At 46.0% G+C, this 21,177-nt stretch overlaps 2 protein-coding genes across 8 annotated transcripts in view; one reads left to right on the top strand and one right to left on the bottom strand.

The window, feature by feature from the left end:
- The window catches only part of LOC127070497 (histidine decarboxylase), an 88,706-nt gene that overhangs the window by 32,598 nt on the left and 34,931 nt on the right, over positions 1-21,177 (bottom strand). The window lies entirely within an intron of this gene.
- LOC127070500 (probable nuclear hormone receptor HR3) overlaps positions 1-21,177 on the top strand; it is a 61,257-nt gene that overhangs the window by 7,313 nt on the left and 32,767 nt on the right. Inside the window, exon 1 of one of the 4 annotated variants that reach the window (XM_051008583.1) lies at positions 15,100-15,458. The exons of 2 other annotated variants lie outside the window; for them this stretch is intronic. In XM_051008583.1, coding sequence (XP_050864540.1) covers positions 15,335-15,458 — 124 coding nt within the window. In that variant the 5' untranslated portion in view covers positions 15,100-15,334. Of the gene's footprint in view, positions 1-15,099; positions 15,459-21,177 lie in introns of those variants that run through there. One more of the 4 variants, XM_051008586.1, reaches the window with a different exon arrangement.

Below are 21,177 nucleotides of genomic sequence, written 5' to 3'. Positions count from 1 at the left end.
ATCAGTGTCATCCACGTTACCGCGTTAACGATTAATCAGAGAGAGAGAGAGAGAGAGATAGAGAGCGAGAGAGAGAGAGAGAGAGAGAGAGAGAGAGAGAGAGAGAAATAGAAATAGAGAGAGAGATAGATAGAAATTCGGTGAGTAACGTCAAATGGAAAATTACATTAGAACGATGAAATGAAGGTATATACATATGTAGGAGCTCTTTAGTCGGAGCGAGAGAAACGATCTCGAGAGCGATCGATCAAGCTGGCACGGTCTTCTAGGCGTATTCATCGTCTCGTTTCGAAATCTCGACAAACTCGGCCTGCCGCGGCCGTCCGTAATCCGTTCTACGTAAGGTACGCGCATGTATTCCGTGTATCGTGCTCTCGCTGTCCTCGAGGGACGTTGTTCGAGGACGAGGATACGTTTTCCTTTTTACTCGCTTCTTAACGCCTCTCTGTATTCTCCCTCTCCGATCGACATGGACTTTTATCCATAGAAAGATAAAAAGGCTTTTTTGTGTTTCAAAAAGATATTAAAATGGAATCGTACGAGTCGAGGGGGATAATATTCCTTTCTTGCGTTTCTTTCTACATTTCTTTTTTTCTTTTTCCATTTTACGAAGAACACAGTTCGGTCTATGTAACAAAATAACGTAGGAATGTTCGGCGAACGTACATAGATCGTACATTGATCGTACATACGTATGTACCTACGTGTTACGAAAAGGACTTTGCCGAGGCTGACCAGTAGAACGTGTAAACGCGTGGTACGTGCCTATGGATAAGCGGCGTATTTTCAATGAATGCAGCGGTGGCGGACGCGAGTCGGAGCGCGCACCTTGCATAGCCATTACGTCGGCGACGCGATCCTGCGGCAAAGCCCGAGGCTATCAAGGCAGTGCTCGAGAGTAGGTCGGAGAACGCGAATCTATAATATCTATCGCTATTTTGGATTAATGCTCGAGAGAATTTGTCTTTTTTCTTTTTTTCATCATTTTCCTTTTACAAGGAGAGAGGCCACGACGTATCATTCGATTCCGAGATCCTCGAGACTAAAACTTGAATGAATCCAATGATTACGAGAATGTTTTGACCTATAAATCGAGAGGGGAAAAAGGGAGATGAATATTTTTCGAACGAGTTCTCGAAGAGAAAGCGCGTTTCCAATGCGTCGGAACGATTATATCGAAACCATTATACGCATATATCGTAAGCTCCACGGTACCATCATAATCCAGCGCTAAAGTGCTACCATATCACAGGGTTCAATGCGATCGCATTGTAAACGGATCCGATAGAATGATATTCGCGCGAATAGCTGCGAAGCGAGTCGGAGCCCATTCGGAAAAGAGCGTTCTCGATATCTCCTACGTAATCGTCGTACGTATATGTACATATGTACGTACGAGGCCAAAGCTATAGAAAAACAAAACATGAATGAAACGATATAATATGATGGAGATAAAAATCGAATCTCGTTGAAATTATTATGTACCTAGACATTGGAAAATTTCAACCGGTATCAGCGAGCAATTAATATCGGACGAGTAATTAACTCGAAACAGGAGATTCGACCTAATATCCACGTTATTATCCGAGAACGTAGCGTACGAGCGAGTAGTTACATGGTCATCGGCGCGTCGTTTAAATTGGACAACGCGAGTGCGTCGACTGATAAATTAAACCGGCCAACGAGCATCGACTTATTAACGTCCGATCCGTATCGGGCGATGATTAGAATCACGGCTGAGAGCGTTCTGGGCTATAAGGATATATATACACACACACACACATGTAGCGTACAATATAAATGCAGGTCGAAAAGAGAAAGAGAGAGAGAGAGAGAAAACGAAGAGTCGCGTCGAAAGAGGAGATAGAAGGAGAAAGATAAATCGGCAGAGAGAAAGCGAACTATCGATTTTATCGAGAGTCATATATCGTTGCGGAATTATCCCGAGTTCTCTTCGAGCGAAGGATAAAAGTTGTCTGCAAGCAAGCGTGCACTCGCGCGTTCGCTCGTGCGGCCATTAACACCGTACAAGAAGGTGCGATCCTGCGGCGTAGCCCTTGGCGATCCGAGCGAGCTCGAAGAGGAGCGTATATGAGAGTGGAATGAGAGAGAACCATCTGTCAAGAGCTTCGGTCCTTGTCGTCTTAGTAATAGTAGTCGTCGTCGTCGTCGTCGTCGACGTCGTCGTCGTCGTCGTCGTCGTCGTCGTCATCGCCGTCACCATCGCCGTCGTCGTCGTCACTTTCCCCGCCTGCGGCGTCAAAAACGTTTCCGGACCTCGACCTAACTGGAAGGGAGTAGGAGGGACGTAAGGGAGGGTCTCGCTCAGCTTTTTGCAGGCCGGGCTTCCCATACTCTCTTGCGGGACACCGTATCGTCTTACGTAACATTCGCGAAAAGCAATGCCCCAGTAATTTTACTTTCGTTGCAATCCTTTTTATCTAATCTAATTATTGTCTCACGTATGAAATAACGATCGAGAGAAAAACAAGGAGCCGTAGCATCTCGAAGAAGGAAAGTACGCATACGAGTTGTTTCGTGTGTAATTCGAGAAAGCGGTTCCGTCGAATATCCTGGGATCAGTTAGATCGTGAGATTATCGAGACGAAAATTGTGCCTTCTGTACGATCTCTCTCGATCTCTACCTCTCATCGTTGGTCTCTCGTTAGACGTAGGGCCGAGTTTTCGACGCGTCGCACAGGTCATGGACGTATATCGAGAGGTCGTCGGCGACGTTTTAGAAGCGGGCAGCGCGGAGAGACCCAGATTTCATTTTCGTTGATGAGCTTGGCATCGGTCCAGCTCGACTAAATATATACTCCCTTTCTCTCTTTCTCTCTTTCGCCATCTCTCTTACCCTCTTTCTTTCTCGAGATCGTTCCTTCCACATCACGATTTTCGTGCGGACCGAGAGAACCAGGATCGAGACGATCGAGATCTATCGCGATCAAGACTTGCCCAACTTCGAACTTGGAACAATGGATGTACGTAACGAGGAAGGAGGATATCGTTAGAAACGTTACGCAGTTCTCTGCTACCGCCACGAATAATATCGTCGAAAAAGGTTTGCTCGAAATGAGAATCCCCGAGCAGTCGTCGCCGACGGCGTAACACCTTCGTACCCGTGAGTCGTGCCAAAAAAGTTCTACCGCGGCCGAGGGAACGCGATATATTTGACTTAACCGCTCGTTACTGGAACATCTAGCGAAGTAAATCGAGCGAAGGCGTTATCTCGCTTCGTTTATTTCGATATACCCATCTCGCGAAGCCGAACCTTTCTTTCCACCTACGATGAGATAGATATCTAATAATCCTATAAGAATCCGTCTATCGTAAACTCTCGAAAGAGGGAGCAGGTGTGTTTCAGCTGGAAAATCACGTTTCCTCGACCGTAAGTTTCGCCACAAAATTTATGAGACTTCGTGGTAATAGGTAGGACGTGTAAAGTCAATGACAAAGAGAGAGAGAGACGAGAGGCTGAGAATGAAAAAAAATTGTGGTAGCTTTTCCGAAAAGAAAGTCGACAATCCTTTTCCTCTCTTGCGGTTGGTCCAGGTTTTCCTTCGTTCTTCGTTTCGGGACAACGGTTCGTCGAACGCGTACGGTTGTCGCAACTTAATTTACGGCAGAGGACCGGCTGGAAATTTCACTTTGCTTCGCGCTACCTCATAATACCGCGGGCCGTGCCAAAAGAGCTCGTTGAACTCGGTTATCGACGAGAAAGTTACCTACGACAATGGTCAACGTCGATTCATTCCTCTTGCCCAGGTACTACCGGCCTTCTCGTAAACATTTCTCAAACGAAAAACGTTTCGAGCAACGTGCCTTCTTCGCTCGTAGAATACGTAAGACGTTTCTCGAAAAAAATCTCTCTCCGAAAAAAACAAATCGTACAACGTCCGTGATCGACACTGTGTGCCCTTTATACGTAATCTTCGATAGTCAAAGCGTTTTATTGCGCTGAACAAATTTTTATATCTATCTTTAAAACTCCGAGCGCGTTGAATGGTAGTCCTTTCCACTTCTCATTTTAATCCTTTCACCAATTTCGTTCCGGCACGTTCGAGACCGAAAGAAAGAGAGAGAGAGAGAGAGAGAGAGAGAGAATTTTTGAAATATCACTAGCTCTCCTGGGGGGCCTTCACCCTGAAATGCCAAGCAGCCATAATTTTTACAACTCCGAGGTACTTCTATTGTTGCGGACGACGTGCAACCAAACGGTCCGTGCAACCGATACTTCTCTTCCCCAACGTATTTTCTCTCTTTTCTCTCAAATAGTTTACATTTTTTTCGATATTACTTGTTTAGCTCCTTTAAGCATCTCGAAACGTTTCATCGGACGTGTAGCCATTTAACCTTCTATCGCCTTATTATCTTATTTGCGTAACTACAACCGATAAACGACGCGAAACCTATTGCTTTCACGCGACTTTACAAAAAGACGGAACAGAAAAACATCGTTCTCTCTTTCTCTCCCGTAATTACCAACGCTTGTCTACGCTCGTCCGTAAAGACTCGTTTACTTATCGCTAATCGACGTCTCGCGTTTATCCCCCTGACAATCGATAAAAGCACCTCTCTCGATATCGCATTAACATAAAATCTACTCCCGGATCGAATCAATCGAAAGAAAGGAGCGAGAGTATAGTACTTATTATAGACGCACATATATATATATATATACATACACACACAGAGTAGCTTGCATATACGTAAAGAAACTTTTCTACTCCGTAATCCGCTACTCCGTAAGAAAAGTTTATCTCCTGAATTCGTCGGTCCAGTCAGATACAACTCGATCTTCATCGGTATCCTTTCGAGTTTTACACGATGCACGTTGCTCTCTACGTGACGCTGGAAGGATAAAGGAGGGATAAAGGAGGGTGGAGGATTGCGCGATCCTCGACGGCTCGTTTTCGGCGACAGGAATTTCAATGGGTAGGATTGGCGCGCTTGCGAGCGAGTTATAATGCTGACTGTGGAGAGAGAGAGAGAGAGAGAGAGAGAGAGAGAGAGAGAGAGAGAGAGAGAGAGAGAGAGAGAGAGAGGTGACGTGGTGACGTGGCTAACGGTACATCCCTGCACGCTTTCAATGGTCTACCAACCTACCTACCCACCTACCTACGTATCCGCACCGGTGGCGTTCGCTCTTAAACACGAGCGTCGAGGCCCCCGCATCGATCGCGCCTATATGTATAACGCGCGTATGCCTATCGATCGGCCCGACTCGCCTACAACGCCTCCTCCTTCACCTCCACCACCTTTACCACCACCTCCTTCTCCAACTTCTCGACGTGAAAAGACGAAACGAAAAGAGGCGCCTCTTACGGTTTTTTGCGTCGTTTCGCTCGATCTACACAACACATTCGAGTATTGTATAGAACGACGAGGACGACGACGACGATCAAGTCGCGAAATATCTTTCGCACGTGCTCCTCGAATCAGACACAGCAGGTAGAACGTACGAATTTGGGACTCTCCAAGTCCAACTCGCTGCGGGACACCAATTTGGTAATCCTTAAATGGATTGCCGTCCTTATTTTCAAGAGTTCTCTTTGTATTTTTCATCTTTTCTCTTTTGCTTTTCCTCTTCTTTTTTTTTTTCTTTCCTTTCTTTCCTTTACAGCTACATCGTTACTTAAGATTCTCGTTTCTCGTCTACTGAAATTTCTACCGATATGCAAGCTTTTTCTTTCCCCCGTCACGAAAATAACTCGAGCCAACTCAGACGCGCGTAAGATAGCACGTAATTTTATAATCCGCTTGGATTACTTTTCCATCGCACGTTTTCCTCTTCGATCGGTCGCACCACGAACGAATACTAGTAACGTTCTTTCGTTTGTTCGGGACTACCTTTTCGAAGCGAACCACCTATCTCCAACTCTCTTCCGAGCGAGCTTAAGAATGCTAAAACGTTTGCCTCGGTCATTGACTGAGCGTGTGCCTATCGAGGAAATAACTGTAATCCGTTTGTTCATCGCGATGATGACGATGGAATCGGTAAGAGCCGATTCGCCCACCAAAATTTTTGACTTTGGTCGACGTCGTTTTTACGTATCTTATATGTATGCGAGGGTCTTCTTTTATTTCCCTATCGATGCGTTTAGGAATATTAAGTAAATTCGCGCGGCAGGAATCGTGGAAATCGATGTGAAATCTTTTAACTCGATTATCAGACGTTCGACGCGCTCCGATTGGCATGGAAGACGACGCCGTACGGATTGGTTACGAGCTGTTAAGCCTTTGCAATTCCGACCAACTTTCTTGCACCTGATAGATACGTAGACGACGATGATTATACGATTCTTTGCGTATTATCTCTTTCGAAAAAGATTCATTAACGGAAACTAATCCGAGCATTGCTCCTTTTGTTATCGTTACTGTTATAGTTTCCTGTTATTCACGGCATCAAGGTCGACTTCCGGAGTACAAATGATCGTACTCTAAGCCTTCCTTCCGGTACGATAGAATCGATCGAAAGAAACGGAACTTTTTCGCGGTTATTGAAAATCATCTACCTACCTATCTTTCTCTCTCTCTCTCTCTCTCCCCTCTCTCTTTCTCTCCTTTCTTTATCGGTAATAAAAGAAAAGTTGTTCACCGGTCGAGGGCTGATCGATTCTATCGCATATCTTCCCACGTATACCTGTAAGAAATCCCTCGTCTCGAATAATATGCGAAACGACAATGAGAGGAGGCCTCTCGGTTGAGGGTGGACGACCTAACGGTGCGATATCGAGTGTCGGTGGTGCTCTTGTATCGCGAGATACAGATGTCCTATCCTCCTATTACGTTTTCAATCCCCATCTTGTCTTCTCTTTTCCTCTCTTCTCTTCTCTTCTCTTCTCTTCGCTTCGCTTCGCTCCTCCGCTCTCGAAGCGAAGCAATCCGGTCCAAGAAAATTTTAAACGAAACGTTTCGAGCTTCGTATATATCGACGGTATTACGCGTTCTCTTTCTTTCTCCTCGCAACTCGCTCGAATTCTTCAAAGCCGATCGATAGCGCGACTTCTCTCGACTTTGCGAATCCACGGCAGAGTATCTAAATTTACCGTCGCGAATTTATCCTCTACAGTTTCCCTGGTACTTTTCTCCGCTCGACCTTAAATCGTCACAAAAAGATCCTAAGTTAATTCCTATTCTAGATGAACTATTTGGCGGTCGAAATCGTTCTTATTCGCAAATAATTCAACGTCTTTTCGTATCTAAAAAAAAGTCATGAAGTTTCGTCTTCTTATATCTTACTACGTGTAAGAAAATTGACTCCACGTGGGCGATATATATGTACATAGCTACTTATATGAACGATTTTTGAATCGAAAATACGAAAGCCGGTACCCCGTCTTAATTCAGATCGCGAAGCAAGAACAACGGGAGAGAAGGTTCTTTATATTCGAGCCATGCCAAAGGCCCGCGAGATTCCTTGATGAGCCTTAACGGTGATACCTGCTGTGTGTTGTTACGTGTATACTTTCTGGCAAGTATACAACGCCTACGGCCGGCATCTCTGGGCCGATCGATCGCAGGGGGACGATCGATCGTCGTGGCAAGTGCGTGCGCCGCCTTACACCCGTCCTCGTCGTCGTCCTCGTCGTCCTCGTCCTCGTCATCGTCCTCGTCGCCGTCGCCGTCGCCGTCGCCGTCGCCGTCGTCGTCGTCATTGTCGTTTCTAGACGTTACGTTGCGAGAGACCAAAGTAGCCAACAGATCGTTTAAAGACGACGTCGAGATAAGGCTCCTTTGATTTTTTTTTCTTCTCTTTTTTTTTTAAATAACCGCTATCACCGTCGTATAATAAATTTACGCGATTTTCTTCCTTTTCTTCTCTTTTTGATATAACTATATATTTTGTTAGTTATAGCAACGTAGATCCGACGGCTAGAGGCGAACTAAATCCTATTTGTTCCGTTTGCCTCTCCTTTTATTCCTCCCCACGTGTACACGTACGTAGGGATATGTACGTAACTCGGTCGGAAGCTTTCTTCTTATCCTGACCTTTCTTTCGCATTAAAACTTCCTCGCTCGTTCGTCCTTGTTCCTCCAAAAGACGCCTCGAAAAAGGACGACTCGCGTTCGTGCAAATGCAATATACGAAAGTTTCAAGTCAAACACACGAGAAAGGAACTTTGAGAGAATTAAATAAGACAAAATAGATCAATTCGTCTTCTTTTCACGAATTCTTTTTCTTCTTGAACGAGAATAATGGACATGTTTAACGCACGTGTTACAATTTTTAAACGAACCCGCCACGTACGCGAGGAACACCTGCTGGAGCTACTCGCTAGAATAGATATCAATGCGGGACGCATAGCAACGAAGGGAAAGGAGAAACGGGATGACTTACCCCCAATCGTTTAGAGCGGCTTCTTGACTTTTTTCTTTTCTTTTCTTTTTTTTTAACGGGTCACACCGTGAGGTAAAATAACTCGAAGCGAGTACGAACCGTTTTGTACTCGAGTATCTTCCATACTTATACACCTCGATACTCTTACTCGATAAGATTAAAAATGAAACGAGAGAATCGATTCGTTAATATGGGACAAAACAGCGTAGTCAAATCTATCCTGGGATTCAGATTTCGTCGGATAATTAGTCCGAGAAATGGGAAGAAAGAGAGACGCACTTAGGCAGGATTAAACGCTTGAGCGAGTCGAGTTTACGCCCTCGAAAGATGACTTCCCAACGTTCCTCTCTCTCTCTCTCACACACACATACACACACAATTTTACAAGTCGAAACGACTAAAAGTAACACCTCGTGCGAATGCAAGAGAAGCATCAGCCGGAAGGAAAACAAGCACGACCACTCTAGCACCCTGTCGAAGAGGAAAGGATGTACGTACGCTAGAGAAAGAGAGAGAGAGAGAGAGAGAGAAAAGAAAAAGAAGAAGGGGTGACCTGCCCCAACGTGATCCTGTTTACAGCAACCCTTCTTCGACGAAACTTTTCTCGAATCTCTCTCGCCACGTTTCCAAGTTATCCGTAAGCTCTCAGCGTTGGCACTTTCTTCTTCTAGCTCTTCATACATACGTACATACATACATACGTATATACACATATTATATATATATATATCTTTTCTCTCTCTCTCTCTCTCTCTGTCCCTTTCGTTGGCCCCTCCAAGACGACCGGCGTGCCCCACTCCCTCCCATGGAAGCCCTCCGCGCTACTGCGCTCGTGCTTTCCTTCCCTCTCCCACCCTCTCGCGCATAAACCTTCTCACTCTGTCCCTCTCCCTCTCCCCTCTCCCTCTTTTCTCCTATCTATTGCGTTCCTCGCACTCTCTCGCTCCCTCGTTGGTTCGGTACGCTGCGCGCGCTCCCTCCGGCGGAGGCCAGAGGGAGAGAAGCGGAGGGCCGAAGAGCGAGCGAGAGGAAGATAGAGAGAGAGTAAGAGTGCAGAAACGGTGGGGCTGGCTCTGTTCGGTCTTGCGCGGCGCGCACTAGTCAACCCGGAGCCACGGTCGTCGTAGGAACCGTCGTAGGAACCGTCGTAGGAACCGCCGTAGGAACCGCCGTAGGAACCGTCGTTTTCTCGTTTCTCGCGAGGGACACCGTTCGGTGCTCGTTATCATCGTCGTCCTCGGTTCGTTCCGACGTTTCTTAAGAGAAATTTCAAAAGATATCTCGAAAATTGAATTAACAAAAACAACGAGAGAAAGAGTGCGCGAGTGTACGCGTGAACAAATTGAAGACAGAGAGAGAAAGAGAGACTAAATATAGAAAGATTTTTCATTCGTTAAGGGTGCTCTCTCTTTCTCTCTCCCTCTCTCGCATACCGCACGCACACGTAGACGCGCGCGCGGGCGCATAATTTCCGCCGGGAAAAAGTAGTGCGTGCCCGTGCGTGGACCGATGGCAAAACTGCGGGTGGCGATCGTGGCGCGAAGAGTCGCAAAGTTCTCTTCTACGGCGCCGCCTCGTGCTCGAAGAGTCGCGGAAGAGGAGACGGGGTCGTGATTGTCCCCCGCGTGCGTGCTACCAGTCGACGCCCCGATCGAGAACGTCCGAGCCCTCTTCGGCTCTCGGGAGGATCGTCATAGATACACCGGTCTTTTTATCGAAGTGTTGTGCGGTACTCTTAGGAGTATCGACGTTTCTCGGGACTTCCTAGTGACACCTTTATTCCCTCTCTCTGTCTCCGTCTCCGTCTCTTTCTCTTTCTCTCTTGCTCGCTCTCTGTCTCTCTATTTCTCTCTCTCTCTCTTTCTCTGTCTCTGTCTCTCTCTCTCTCTCTCATTCTCTCATTCTCTGTCTCTTCGCCTGTCTATTCCCCGACTCTTTTCTCCCTACCCACGTACCTTCCACCCCTACCATCCCCAACCCTCAAGAATCCCTCGCCGACGTCGTCTCGTGCAGTGCGAAGGGAATACGCGAATGGATCGTTTCTCTTGTGCTACTCAGTGAAAGTGAATCAAATGATAATGATAATGATAATCGAAAGTTGTGAAAAAAACGACGAATGAAACGCAGCTGGTGATCCAAAGATTCTTTGGGGTTCTTCGTACGATAATATAATAATATTAATAATAATAATAGTAATAGTAACAACAGGGTGTGCAACGGCAGTGCATTCGACGAGGAACTTTTATTATTATAACTATTGCTCCTATTACTACTACTACTGCTGCTATTACTACTACTACTACTACACTACTACTACTACTACTACTGTGATATACGTATACACGCTCGAATGAGAAGAGGATCGATCCTCGAAACTCGTCCCGTTTAAATTTCTCTCTCGGTACTTCGTGGTGACTCATTTCGGCGAAAGTAAGACGCGCCGCTCGGAAAGGAGAGTTTCTGGTGTGTTTCTTAAAAAGAAAAAGGAAGAAGGGGGGGAAAAAGAAATTAAAGTAGCGCGATATCGTTCTCTCGATCGCTTTCATCTCTCTTCCGTTGATCCTCTTTGCACAGTTTCGCGTCTGCTTTTGCATCCGACTCTCCCATACGACTCCCTCTCGCCCACTCCATCATTTATACCTCCCGGTTATGGATATTATTAAGTAATACCTAGATCGCGCGCGATCGCGCTCTCTCGATGTGTCGCCGCGCTCTCGGCTTCTGCGTGTGCGCGTGCGCGCCTACTGCACGCAGGCGAATGGGAAAACGCGGGTTCTCATTCCGAGCTTCGCCGATTTATCGAGCCCGCCAAAAATCTCTTTACACGGGACTCGTGGGCTCCTCTTACGTAATCTCTCGTCCTTTTCTCTTCCTCGTACGTACATTTACGTAGGTACGAGGAACGAAATTTTTCACGAGTCCTACGTCCTACTAGAGCTCGCGTGCGATTAAAGAAAAAAAAAAAAGAAAAAGAAACGAAAAAATTCAGAAAGAAAACGGAACGGTAATAACCAAGAGACGATTAATAGATTCGACGACATGTTCGAAGACGACAAGGATTTGTCGATGACGAACGCGAGGAGATACGGAGGCCCGCGCGCCTCCGCTTTTATCTCTAATCGCGCGTCCTCGCGCGATGCAAGCGGAAATGCCCACGTGCGCGTAGATATATCGAGGAAAGAAAGAAAAGACAGCAGAGTCGGATGAAAATCGATGAAAAGAACGTTTAATTGCGAGCTCGTGAATTTGGTCGTGCGTTGCATTCCATCTCTCTCTCTCTCTCTCTCTCTCTCTCTCTCTCTCTCAAATCTTTCGATAAGATAAGCGTATAAATATTTACTAATAGCATTCGTCGAAACGCATTCGTAAACACGTTCGAGATCGCGTTGCTCCATTTGCACCTAATCTAATACTTCGCCGAGAGCAACGACCGTGAACTTTGCAATTACGACTTGCAATCGCCTAAAATCTATTTCTTCGGACGGTCGAATCTCCAATCGATAGGAATCTTACGTATAAGAATTCGTAGCATCGATACGTAGGCTTTGTTATAATTTCCGCTTAAACGATCGCTAATTACCATGTTAATCATTGCTCAATTATCTTCTTTTCTCTCTCTCTCTCTCTCTCTCTCTCCCTCTCCCTTCCCTCGTTTTTCGGTTTTACGCACGACCTTCCGCAGAAAACGTAGTTGGAATCTTTGGTCTCTAAGGACCGAGTTTTGCTCTTGGAACTCGCCATTCTTAAAGTCGGCGAGCCGGCTTCGCGTAAGTATATACGCGCGGAGACGTAATCGCGCAAAGTTGCGCTCGCGCTCGCACGGCACCGTGTGTATATATACGTGAATTACTTTCGCCCCGGGGGGCATCGCATCTTATTTAGGTCGTGTACACGTAGCCGTACACTTTGGTTCTGGCACGAGCGTGCCGCCGTTATTACGGCATCGTAGTCGTCGTAGTCGTCGTAGTCGTCGTCGTTGTCGTTAGTCGTCGTCGTTGTATAGTTCTCAGCAACCATCGAGAGAGAGAGGGGGGGGAGGAAAGGAGAGAAAGAGTTGCTCGTGCAGGTGATTCCAACCTATACGGACTTGTCCTCGACGAGTCTCGAGTCTTCGATCTCTATGCGGTCGCTCTACATATACCTAATAGTCTTGTTTTGTAATATTGGGCTGATAATTTGCTCGAGCGAGTGAAAACTAAAAACTTTTTATATACAAAAGTTCTTACTTAACTAGTTATCGTCGCTCGTTAATAAGAAATGTTGAAGAAAGGAAAGAAAAAATTTATTTAAGTTTACGATCGTTCGTTGCACCGTACGCGTGATCCTTCTAAATCGTCATCTTCCAATTACTAAACAACTTTGATAATTTTTTCAAATCGCTAATATTTGAGACGCTTATTTCAAAACTTGTCCAAAACGGGATTAATTACAATCGACGATATAAAAGATTAAATTTGCTACGTAATCTTTCGGAAAAGAAGGAGGGTACCGTGTAAGGAAACGAAAAGAAGATCGATCTCTCTATCGGTCTTACCGTGGAACATAAAGTTCTGCTACGATGCGAGAAGAGGAGGAGATCCGATCTCGCGTGCTACGTCACAGACAGTAGAGCAGGTCCGTTGCGTGTACTGTTAGGAAGCAGCTAACCGTTCGTTCGGACGGGTGAAAAGAGCGTGTTGCTCGAGGGAGGAGGGAAGAAGTACTACATAGGTCATAGAATATACGCTTCGTTTATCTGTGTGCGCGTGTTTGCGGGACGCGTGCTGCTGCTGTTGGTCGAGCGAGTAGCGAGAGAGAAGGACGACGGTGGTAGTAGTAGGGTGAACGATAGAGAGCGTGCGACTGAGAGAGCGAGAAAGAGAGAAAGAGAGAGAGAAAGAGAAAGAGAGAGAAAGAAAGAGAGAGAGAGAGAGAGGAGTAGATCGAGTCAGTGGGCTAGTAGGACCGGCAGAATGTTAGCTCGACTCGGTTCTCCCTCTACGTATATCCGCTGCGTCGTCCCACTCGCGCGCACACGCATACACACACGTACTATACTCGCGAATGCGCCACCGTGAAACGTTCTTTCTTATGGACCTATATATACTACATACGCACGGTCGAAGGGCGACGATATACGTTCTTTCGAGTACTTCAGCAAAGAAGTATACATACCTACTACTCCCGCACGTAGAGAGCTCTAACCAACACTAAGAGATAGCCGTGTATACACGTAGGTAGGTAGGTAGGTAGGTAGATAGAGTCGACACACAAACGAGAAGGGTAGTAGGCGTAATGCAGAAGCTCTTACATAGCTATGCGAAGGGGTGTAAGTATAAATATATCTCGCTCTCCCTTCTCTCTCTCCCTCTCGTTCACTCTTTCGTGTAACTAAAGAGAGAGAGAGAGAGAGAGAGAGAGGAAGAGGTGTGGAAGTAGGTGTGGGTGCATCCCAGGTGAAGGAAGCTCCACGGCGAATCCCACCAGTTCTGGTCTATAAAAGCGAGGAGAAACTATAGAGCGTCATGAAAGCACATGGAGAGTAGGCAGAGTCGGTGAATATGTAGGCAAGGGGGTGAGTGGGTGCCGTCGGTGGTAAGCAAGGAAGGCAAAGCAGGCAGGCAGGCAGGCAGGCAGGCAGGCTGGTAAGCTCGCTCCGCTGGTGGTCGTTCGTTCGTTCGCTCGCTCGTTCGCTCGCTCGCTCGTTCGCTTCCGAGCTTCGCTCGATAGCAAAGTGCGGTTCCCCTCGACACGAGCTCTTTCGTCGTACTTGCAACGCGGCAGGATTAAAGGGGAACCCTCGAAGCGCTGGAATGCGAACGCCCAAAGAGAACGAGACCTCCTTCCGCGAGAGTTCTCTTCCCTTCGTTCTTTACACGCCTTGTTCTTATATATAATCTCTCGGTAGAAACAATAATACGTTGTTTCAAGTTTTTCATCAGTTTTCGCAAGAAAATAATTTTTTGATCCGAAAGATGACTTTCGTTAAATATTAAACCTTCCCTATCGAGGAATCAGGAAATTCCTGTTTGCGTATCGAACGCATTCGTTGCGTAATTTCAACGAGAAAGGTGTATCTAGGTAATCTATCTATCTCCGGACCTGGATATATCTATCTGTAATCTAAATGGAAGAAAAATAGTAGGTCGCGTACGATGATCGGAATGCCACTGCCAAGAGTTGCACATGTTTGTTTCCTTCCCACGATAACAAAAAGTCCATAGAAAATCTCATTCGTTTCGATCGAGAGAACGAACGTATCCGCGCATCGAACACGTTTTAGGCATGGAATCGACGATACTGTTTACAGATCCGACGAGAAAGGGGAGAAAACTAAAAGTATAAGCATGTCGCGTCTTCGAACGAAGATCATGGTTGACGAGTACACTGGATTCGATAATAACTTTACCGTTGCCTCGGGAAGAAGTACGACGAGCCGGTTGGGAGTGATTCGAGTGCGTGGCGATTAGATAGGGCCGTAGTTTTCCCATAGAATCGAAAGAAAGGGAAGAAGAGAAGGAGAAGGGAAAGAGAAGGAGAAGGGAAAGAAAGGAAAAGGAAGAAAGGAAGGAAGGAAGGAAGGAAGAAGAATCGAGGCGCGGTGTCGTGCTGGATACCGCGCGCCAAAAGCGTCCGAGAGGGTGGAGGAAGCGAAAGAAGAAGTGGAGGTGACGATAGTCGTTGGGAGAAGAGGAGGCGGCGGCGGCGGTGGTGGTGGTGGTGGTGGTGGTGGTGGAGGAGGAGGAGGAGGAGGAGGCGGAGGAGGAGGAGGAGGTGGTGGTGGTGGTGGAAGAGGAGGAGGAGAAGAGGAAGAAGACGACGATCGGTGGTGGAAAAGACGTCGGCGTCGAGTGGACGTCGAAGGTTTATCACGGCGGATGTTAGGCCGGGCCGATCAAGGGCACCGACGACGACGGGCGATCGCGCGGTGTGAGAGGAGGAGGAAGTGGAGGAGGAGGAGCAGAAGCTGCCAAGGGGAGACGGGAGAGGACCGTCACCACGGCGTTCAACATGTTCGAGATGTGGAGCGCGGTGAGTTCCAAGCTGGAACACTCCGCGACCTCCTCGGGTTCGCCGTTGCCGCTAACGTCGCACGCGCCGCAGACTCCGCATACCTCGTCCGGGAGCATCAAAGGTAAAGAGAATAAAAAAGAGAAAAAAAAAGAAAGAAAAAAGAGTCAAGTGGATGGAGAACTAAAAACCGTTTACGAATTTACACTTTTACCGAGTTATCACCATTTTTTCTTTCCCTTTTTCTTTTTTCTTTCTTTCTTTTCTTTTTTTTTTATTCTACACGCGAGACACGCGACCTACAATACAATGAGAATATACCTTTCGCGCCACTCTGACTATACGAGTTTCTTTGAGAAGAACGATTACGTGACTCCCGAGTTCCCACGATTGTTCGTCGAACGGCGAAAGATTATGTATGTATGTACGTACGTATGTATCTACTATGTATGTAGGAACGTGCGGTATCGCGTGTGCCGTTCAAATTTTCTTCCACCGAATCACCGTTAGATTGCGTCTAGGAGCGTCGAAACGCGCCAAACTCCAGAGTTCCGTTAGAAAAGTTACTTGTGTCTTTCTAGAAAGTCGAGTCCTTACGGATGTCGATCGAAGAAAGAAAATCTCACGCAGGGTGTGCGCTTGCGGTAATAAAAAGTATCGCGCGTTTCGCGAGTTGTCTCGAATACGAATACGAGTACGAATACGCGATCGAGACGCGTGGCGCGGAGTAAATTATGCAAAGCGAAAGTACCTACGTAAGAAGTACGAGTTGCGCAAAACGTCGTAAGAAGAATACCGCCGCTAACGTCGGCCTCTCGTAATGTCGCGTCCTGCCTTTGTGAAAATGCGAAAACGAATCTCTCTCTCTCTCTCTCTTTCGAGCAATTCGACGAGTATAAAAGAGAGCTAGATGGTTAAAAGATCGAGTAGACGAGAAGGAGACCCGGCATATTTATGCCCATCGCGTATTCTCTCGCTTTCTAATTTATTTTTTCTTTCAAACAAGACATATAAGAGAGAGAGGGGGGGGGGAGGAACATCGATTCATCTCACTCGCATATTATTTCTCTCCCAATCTCCATTTTAGAGGAACAAGAAGATTCCGAATGAAAATCCGTCTATCTCGTTAGACGTTTCGACTCGTCGAAGCGGAGACGCTGATCCTTGCTTTTACACGGTCAAATCTTTCGCTATCCGGCGACGTGATGTTTTTGAACGTTAAAAGGAGATCGCTCGTTGATGCCGGTATCGTAAGGTCTTCTGCGCGGCTCCGGTGTCTGAGTAAACGTAAATAAAAATACCTATCCCGGCTCGCTATTTGTTTTTATTTTAAGACGGTGAATGATCGTTCGTAGGATCAAAATAAAAAAGACTATGGATATGGCACGAGCCTGTGAAATAATTAATTGAACGATCCAATAGAGAAAGCAATTTTCAGATTTAATATCCTTCCGATCGTTGGAACTTACCTAACTGTAAATTATAGTGTTCGAAAAGCGATCCTGTTGCATAAGCCGTGTTACCGTCTTGTATATATTATATATAACGTCTATTATCGCTAATCGTTATTGGTATTACTTACTTGCATTAAAATGAGTATACTTTGTTCGCCTCGTAGTAGATCGATCGAAAGAGTAATGATACGATGTGCAAGTAGTACGAGTCAATGTTCGGATGAACGTCTAATTATCAGTCCGATGTACGATCCCGTTCGATGGTACGAAATTTATTCCCGATAATAAGCGTAGGTGTATGCGAAACGTATTACATCGATCGGCCGAATAAAAGGTAATTTATATCGGCGAACGGAATAAAACGCATCTGCTTCCGAGAGGCAACGTGTAAAGCGTTGGTAACACGACGTATCGACAGCGCGAGAGTGGGAATTTTGTTTAATTTTACGTTTTCCATACATATGCTACACGTTGCACTTTAACTTATAAATTATGCGTTGTACGAAAAGTCGTTTTGTATCAAAGTTACACGGTTTCATTCGCGTAATAAAACGCTGTAAAACGTAATATACAGAAACAATAAAGTTTAATAGATTTTATTTAACAGTTTGGTGGAAAAAGCTTCTATTTCGGAGCGTGTCATTTCAGGAGGTATACGATGTAAAAGTTATTCGAAGCGTCCATGTTATCTGTCTCGCCCTGCATACGTATATCGTTTTTAACGGCATTTCGGTACATCGATTATGTTACCAAACGATATATCCATATATATATACATACATGCATACATTAGGTACTTTAGATACTTTATAACTCGATCGTACGCTCTGTCGAAAAACAATACCTTTTTCGATAGATCGATCGATTTATTTCTCTCGATACAAAATCTCGATAGATACGTCAGTTTCGTAGATTTCGAGTCCAGTTCGGCTTTCGACGTATGCGTGGCACGAACGTCGATCATAACTCATTACGTCGAAGATAATCGAACGATCATAAGGCGATAACGGGAGTATCGATCGTCTATCGGTTATGGTAGAGCTCGAGAGACGTACGAAACGACTAACTCGTATCGATTTCGTAAGGGAAACCTTCCAACCGGTTCCACGATCTTGGACGGATCGCTACTTTTCTCTTTTTCTTTTCGTCAGGTGGTCCAGCTTTCACTTGTGAAAAAAATATATGTATACATATATATATATATACATATGCACGCGCGCGCGCACACACGCACACTTCATACTTTCGTCGACGACAAAACGTATCAAAATTTCACGAAAAGTATCTCCCGCAGCGCGCGCTTTTAAAAAGAATGGCGTCCGGCCGACGCTTCGTGTGCCTCTATCGATTCGCTGCTGCGAGCCACGCTCGTCTCGCTGAAAGCCTCTTTCTCTTCTGCAAAAAACCTACCGACCTACCCGTCTGCGATTTATTTCAAAACTACCTGGGATTATCGAGTTTGAGAAAGTTTTAAAAATCGATCAAATTATCTAACGCGCTCGACGCACCGTCTATAAATACATCAAACGTGTAGGTATATATATATATATATTTTTTTTTTCAAAGAGAGCAACAAAGAAATCATAAAAGAGAATGAAAGAGGGAGAAAGAGAGCGCGGGACGTTTTTCCGTAATCGCGGACATTCTTATCCTCGTTCACCTCTGATGGGGTGGAAATCCGTAGCAGGGTGGAAGAAGTAACGGACGGGAAAAGACAGACAGAGACGGAGACAGAGAGAGAGAGAGAGAGAGAGAGAGAGAGGGAGAAGGAGAAGAAGAAATCGAGACTAGGCACGGAAAGTGGAAGAAAAAAGGGAGTTGTGAAGGCGGAGGAAAGAACGAAAGAACGAAAGAACGAACGAACGAACGAACGAGCGAACGAACGAACGTTGGTGGCGATAAAGAGGAAAGAGAAGTGAGAGGGGTGAGAACTGAAGAGGAGAAAAGAGGGCTCTGGAGGGTGGGTCGTTGCTGCCACTGGCTCGACCGCCGACTACTACTACTACTACTGCTCCTACTACTATTACTACTACTACTACTACACTACTACAACTACTATTACTACTACCTCTGCTGCTGCTGCTTCTGCTGCTGCTGCAGCTGCAGTTGCAGGAGGTTGCAGAGGTAGAGGAGGAGGAAGAGGAGGATGAGGATGAGGAGAGAGAGAGAGAGAGAGAGAGAGAGAGGACGGAACGGAAGCGTGGGTTCGCAGATCGATAGTCGCGCGCGCCCGTGCAACCGAAGCCCATTTCGTGTCGCCGTCGCCGTCGCCGTCGCCGTCCTCGACGATGTCGACGATGATGACGACTACGACGACTACGAGGCCGTGCAGAACGAGCTCGAGACGTCGAGAAACGTCGATATATTCGCACGTGCATCATTTCCGCATCGTCCCAAAGTGCGAAGAGCGGCTTGCCGAGCGAGCGAGCGAGCGAGCGAGCGACCGTGGGCGGAGCTTTTACGAACAATGACGATCGTTCTCCGGCCTCTCCGACAAATATCCGATGTCCTTTTCTCTTCCCTTTTTTATTTTTTCGTTTTCTTTTTTTTTTTGCATACTACTCCTCTCCTCTCTTATCTTTTAGTTTTTATTTAATTTTTACTTCGAACCGACCTTTCCTTTTTTCCTTTCCCTTTTTTCTTTTTCTTTTTCTTTTCCTTTTTTTTTTTTTTTTATATTATGTAATATGTTTGTTCAACTTTGTTACGAGTAATCATAAATCAATTCAACTTTCTTTCGTTCTTTTATTTTCTTCTCTCTTTCACGATCTTGCGTCACCCACGTAAAAGCGAAACTTTCCTCCTCCCCGTCCTCGCGATTCGTGACGGGGAAATTAAACGCTCCTCTGTTTTCCTCGGCTATCTCTCGCCTTCGAGTTTGAACGCGGTCGATCGTTCGCCTCAGAGAATCATCGATCCTATAGATAAAGTTTTTCTTCCAATTCTTAATGAAATTCTTTCCCAATAAAAAAAAAAAAAAAATCTACGTTTTCCGCCGTCCTCGTTCGATATACTTTTAGGTATTCTCGTGGAAAAATTGGGAAAGTAGGGCAATGATTTTTCCGTAGCGCGTTCGAGATAAATTTTCGAAAAGTATCCGACCGAGTTGGGCTTTTCGTTGGTTGGTTGCCGGCGGTGGCACGTTAAACGTTACACATGCACTTAATATACTCGACTCGAATTTAATTACACTAATGGTAAAAGCTTCCTCCCGACGATGAACGTATTATTTTTAGTGCCGTTTCACCGAAATGGAAACACGAAGAGAGAAATATGAAAAATAAAAGTCTTCTTCCTATCTACGTAAGATATAAGCGTCAAGTTTGTCGCTAAAAATAGCGATTAAAAGGCAACGAAAAGCAGCGAGGCCTAAGCGAGCACACGTTTCGCGGGTGTGGTCTCTCTTTCTCTCTCCGTCTTTCGCTCTTGTACTCGCTCGCTTTGTGTACGTGTGCTCGTGCGCGCGTAACGTCGTCGAGAGATTCCGAGATCCTTCGTTGAGGGAGAAATTACGAGGATACGTGCACGCGCCTGGCTGACGGGGTGAGCGTGAAGCTCCTTAAAGCGAGATATCTCGATATCGCGAAAGCTTTTGTCGGACCGCGCACGATACGATTCCACTTGCGTCCCACCTTCCCGAACGATTATAAACTATTCGTCTTCGAATCGGATTTCTTCATTTATCCTTTGCATTATTCGTCCGTGTATTCGGAGCGAGAATCGTCGATACGGAAATCGAGCTGATCATTCGCGAGCGCAAATTCGATCGGGAATCGAAAGCTTCTGGGAAAAATGTAAGGAGGCTGCTAATCGATTCGAGCGTTGTGAAAATCTTTGTCTATTGCCTGGGTTGCGTCTGGGTTGCGTCTTATAAAGAGATCTGTCGATAAATTTGTACGTATGTGTGTATATCGTGGAACGATTTCCGATAGGGACGGTCGTTTCGATCGGATGTAGGACAAGAATCGTAGCTCGCTTGGCTCGTCATCGTCGTTACCAATTTAGCTGTATCCATTTGGATATACCACTAACTCACTCGTCGCGAGCTCGAACGCACTGTCATTAGGTTCATTAGCGAGGAGCTCGTAAACGATCGAAAACAAGGTAGGAGAGAACGAGACGTATCGTAGGAACGTTTCGAGCTACGCTCGTGTACTTTGCGTACATAAATACGTAGATAAAATTTGAACGCGGAAAGGTGTAAAAAGAGAAGTCGATGGAAGGCACGAGGAGAACCGAAACTATCGATGCCGAGGAACGACGGAGCGAATGAAAGTTCGTCACTTTATTGACTCACCGTTTAAAATCACGACACGTAACTCGATGCAGCTCGTGAAAGTGAAACTCGTCGTCGCGTTCAACGTGGTGGCTCTCTGCCTGTTTATAATT

This window comes from Vespula vulgaris, chromosome 18 (genome assembly GCF_905475345.1).
Source record: "Vespula vulgaris chromosome 18, iyVesVulg1.1, whole genome shotgun sequence".
Classification (NCBI taxonomy): Eukaryota; Metazoa; Arthropoda; class Insecta; order Hymenoptera; family Vespidae; genus Vespula; species Vespula vulgaris.
This window is presented reverse-complemented; position numbering and strand designations above follow the sequence as displayed.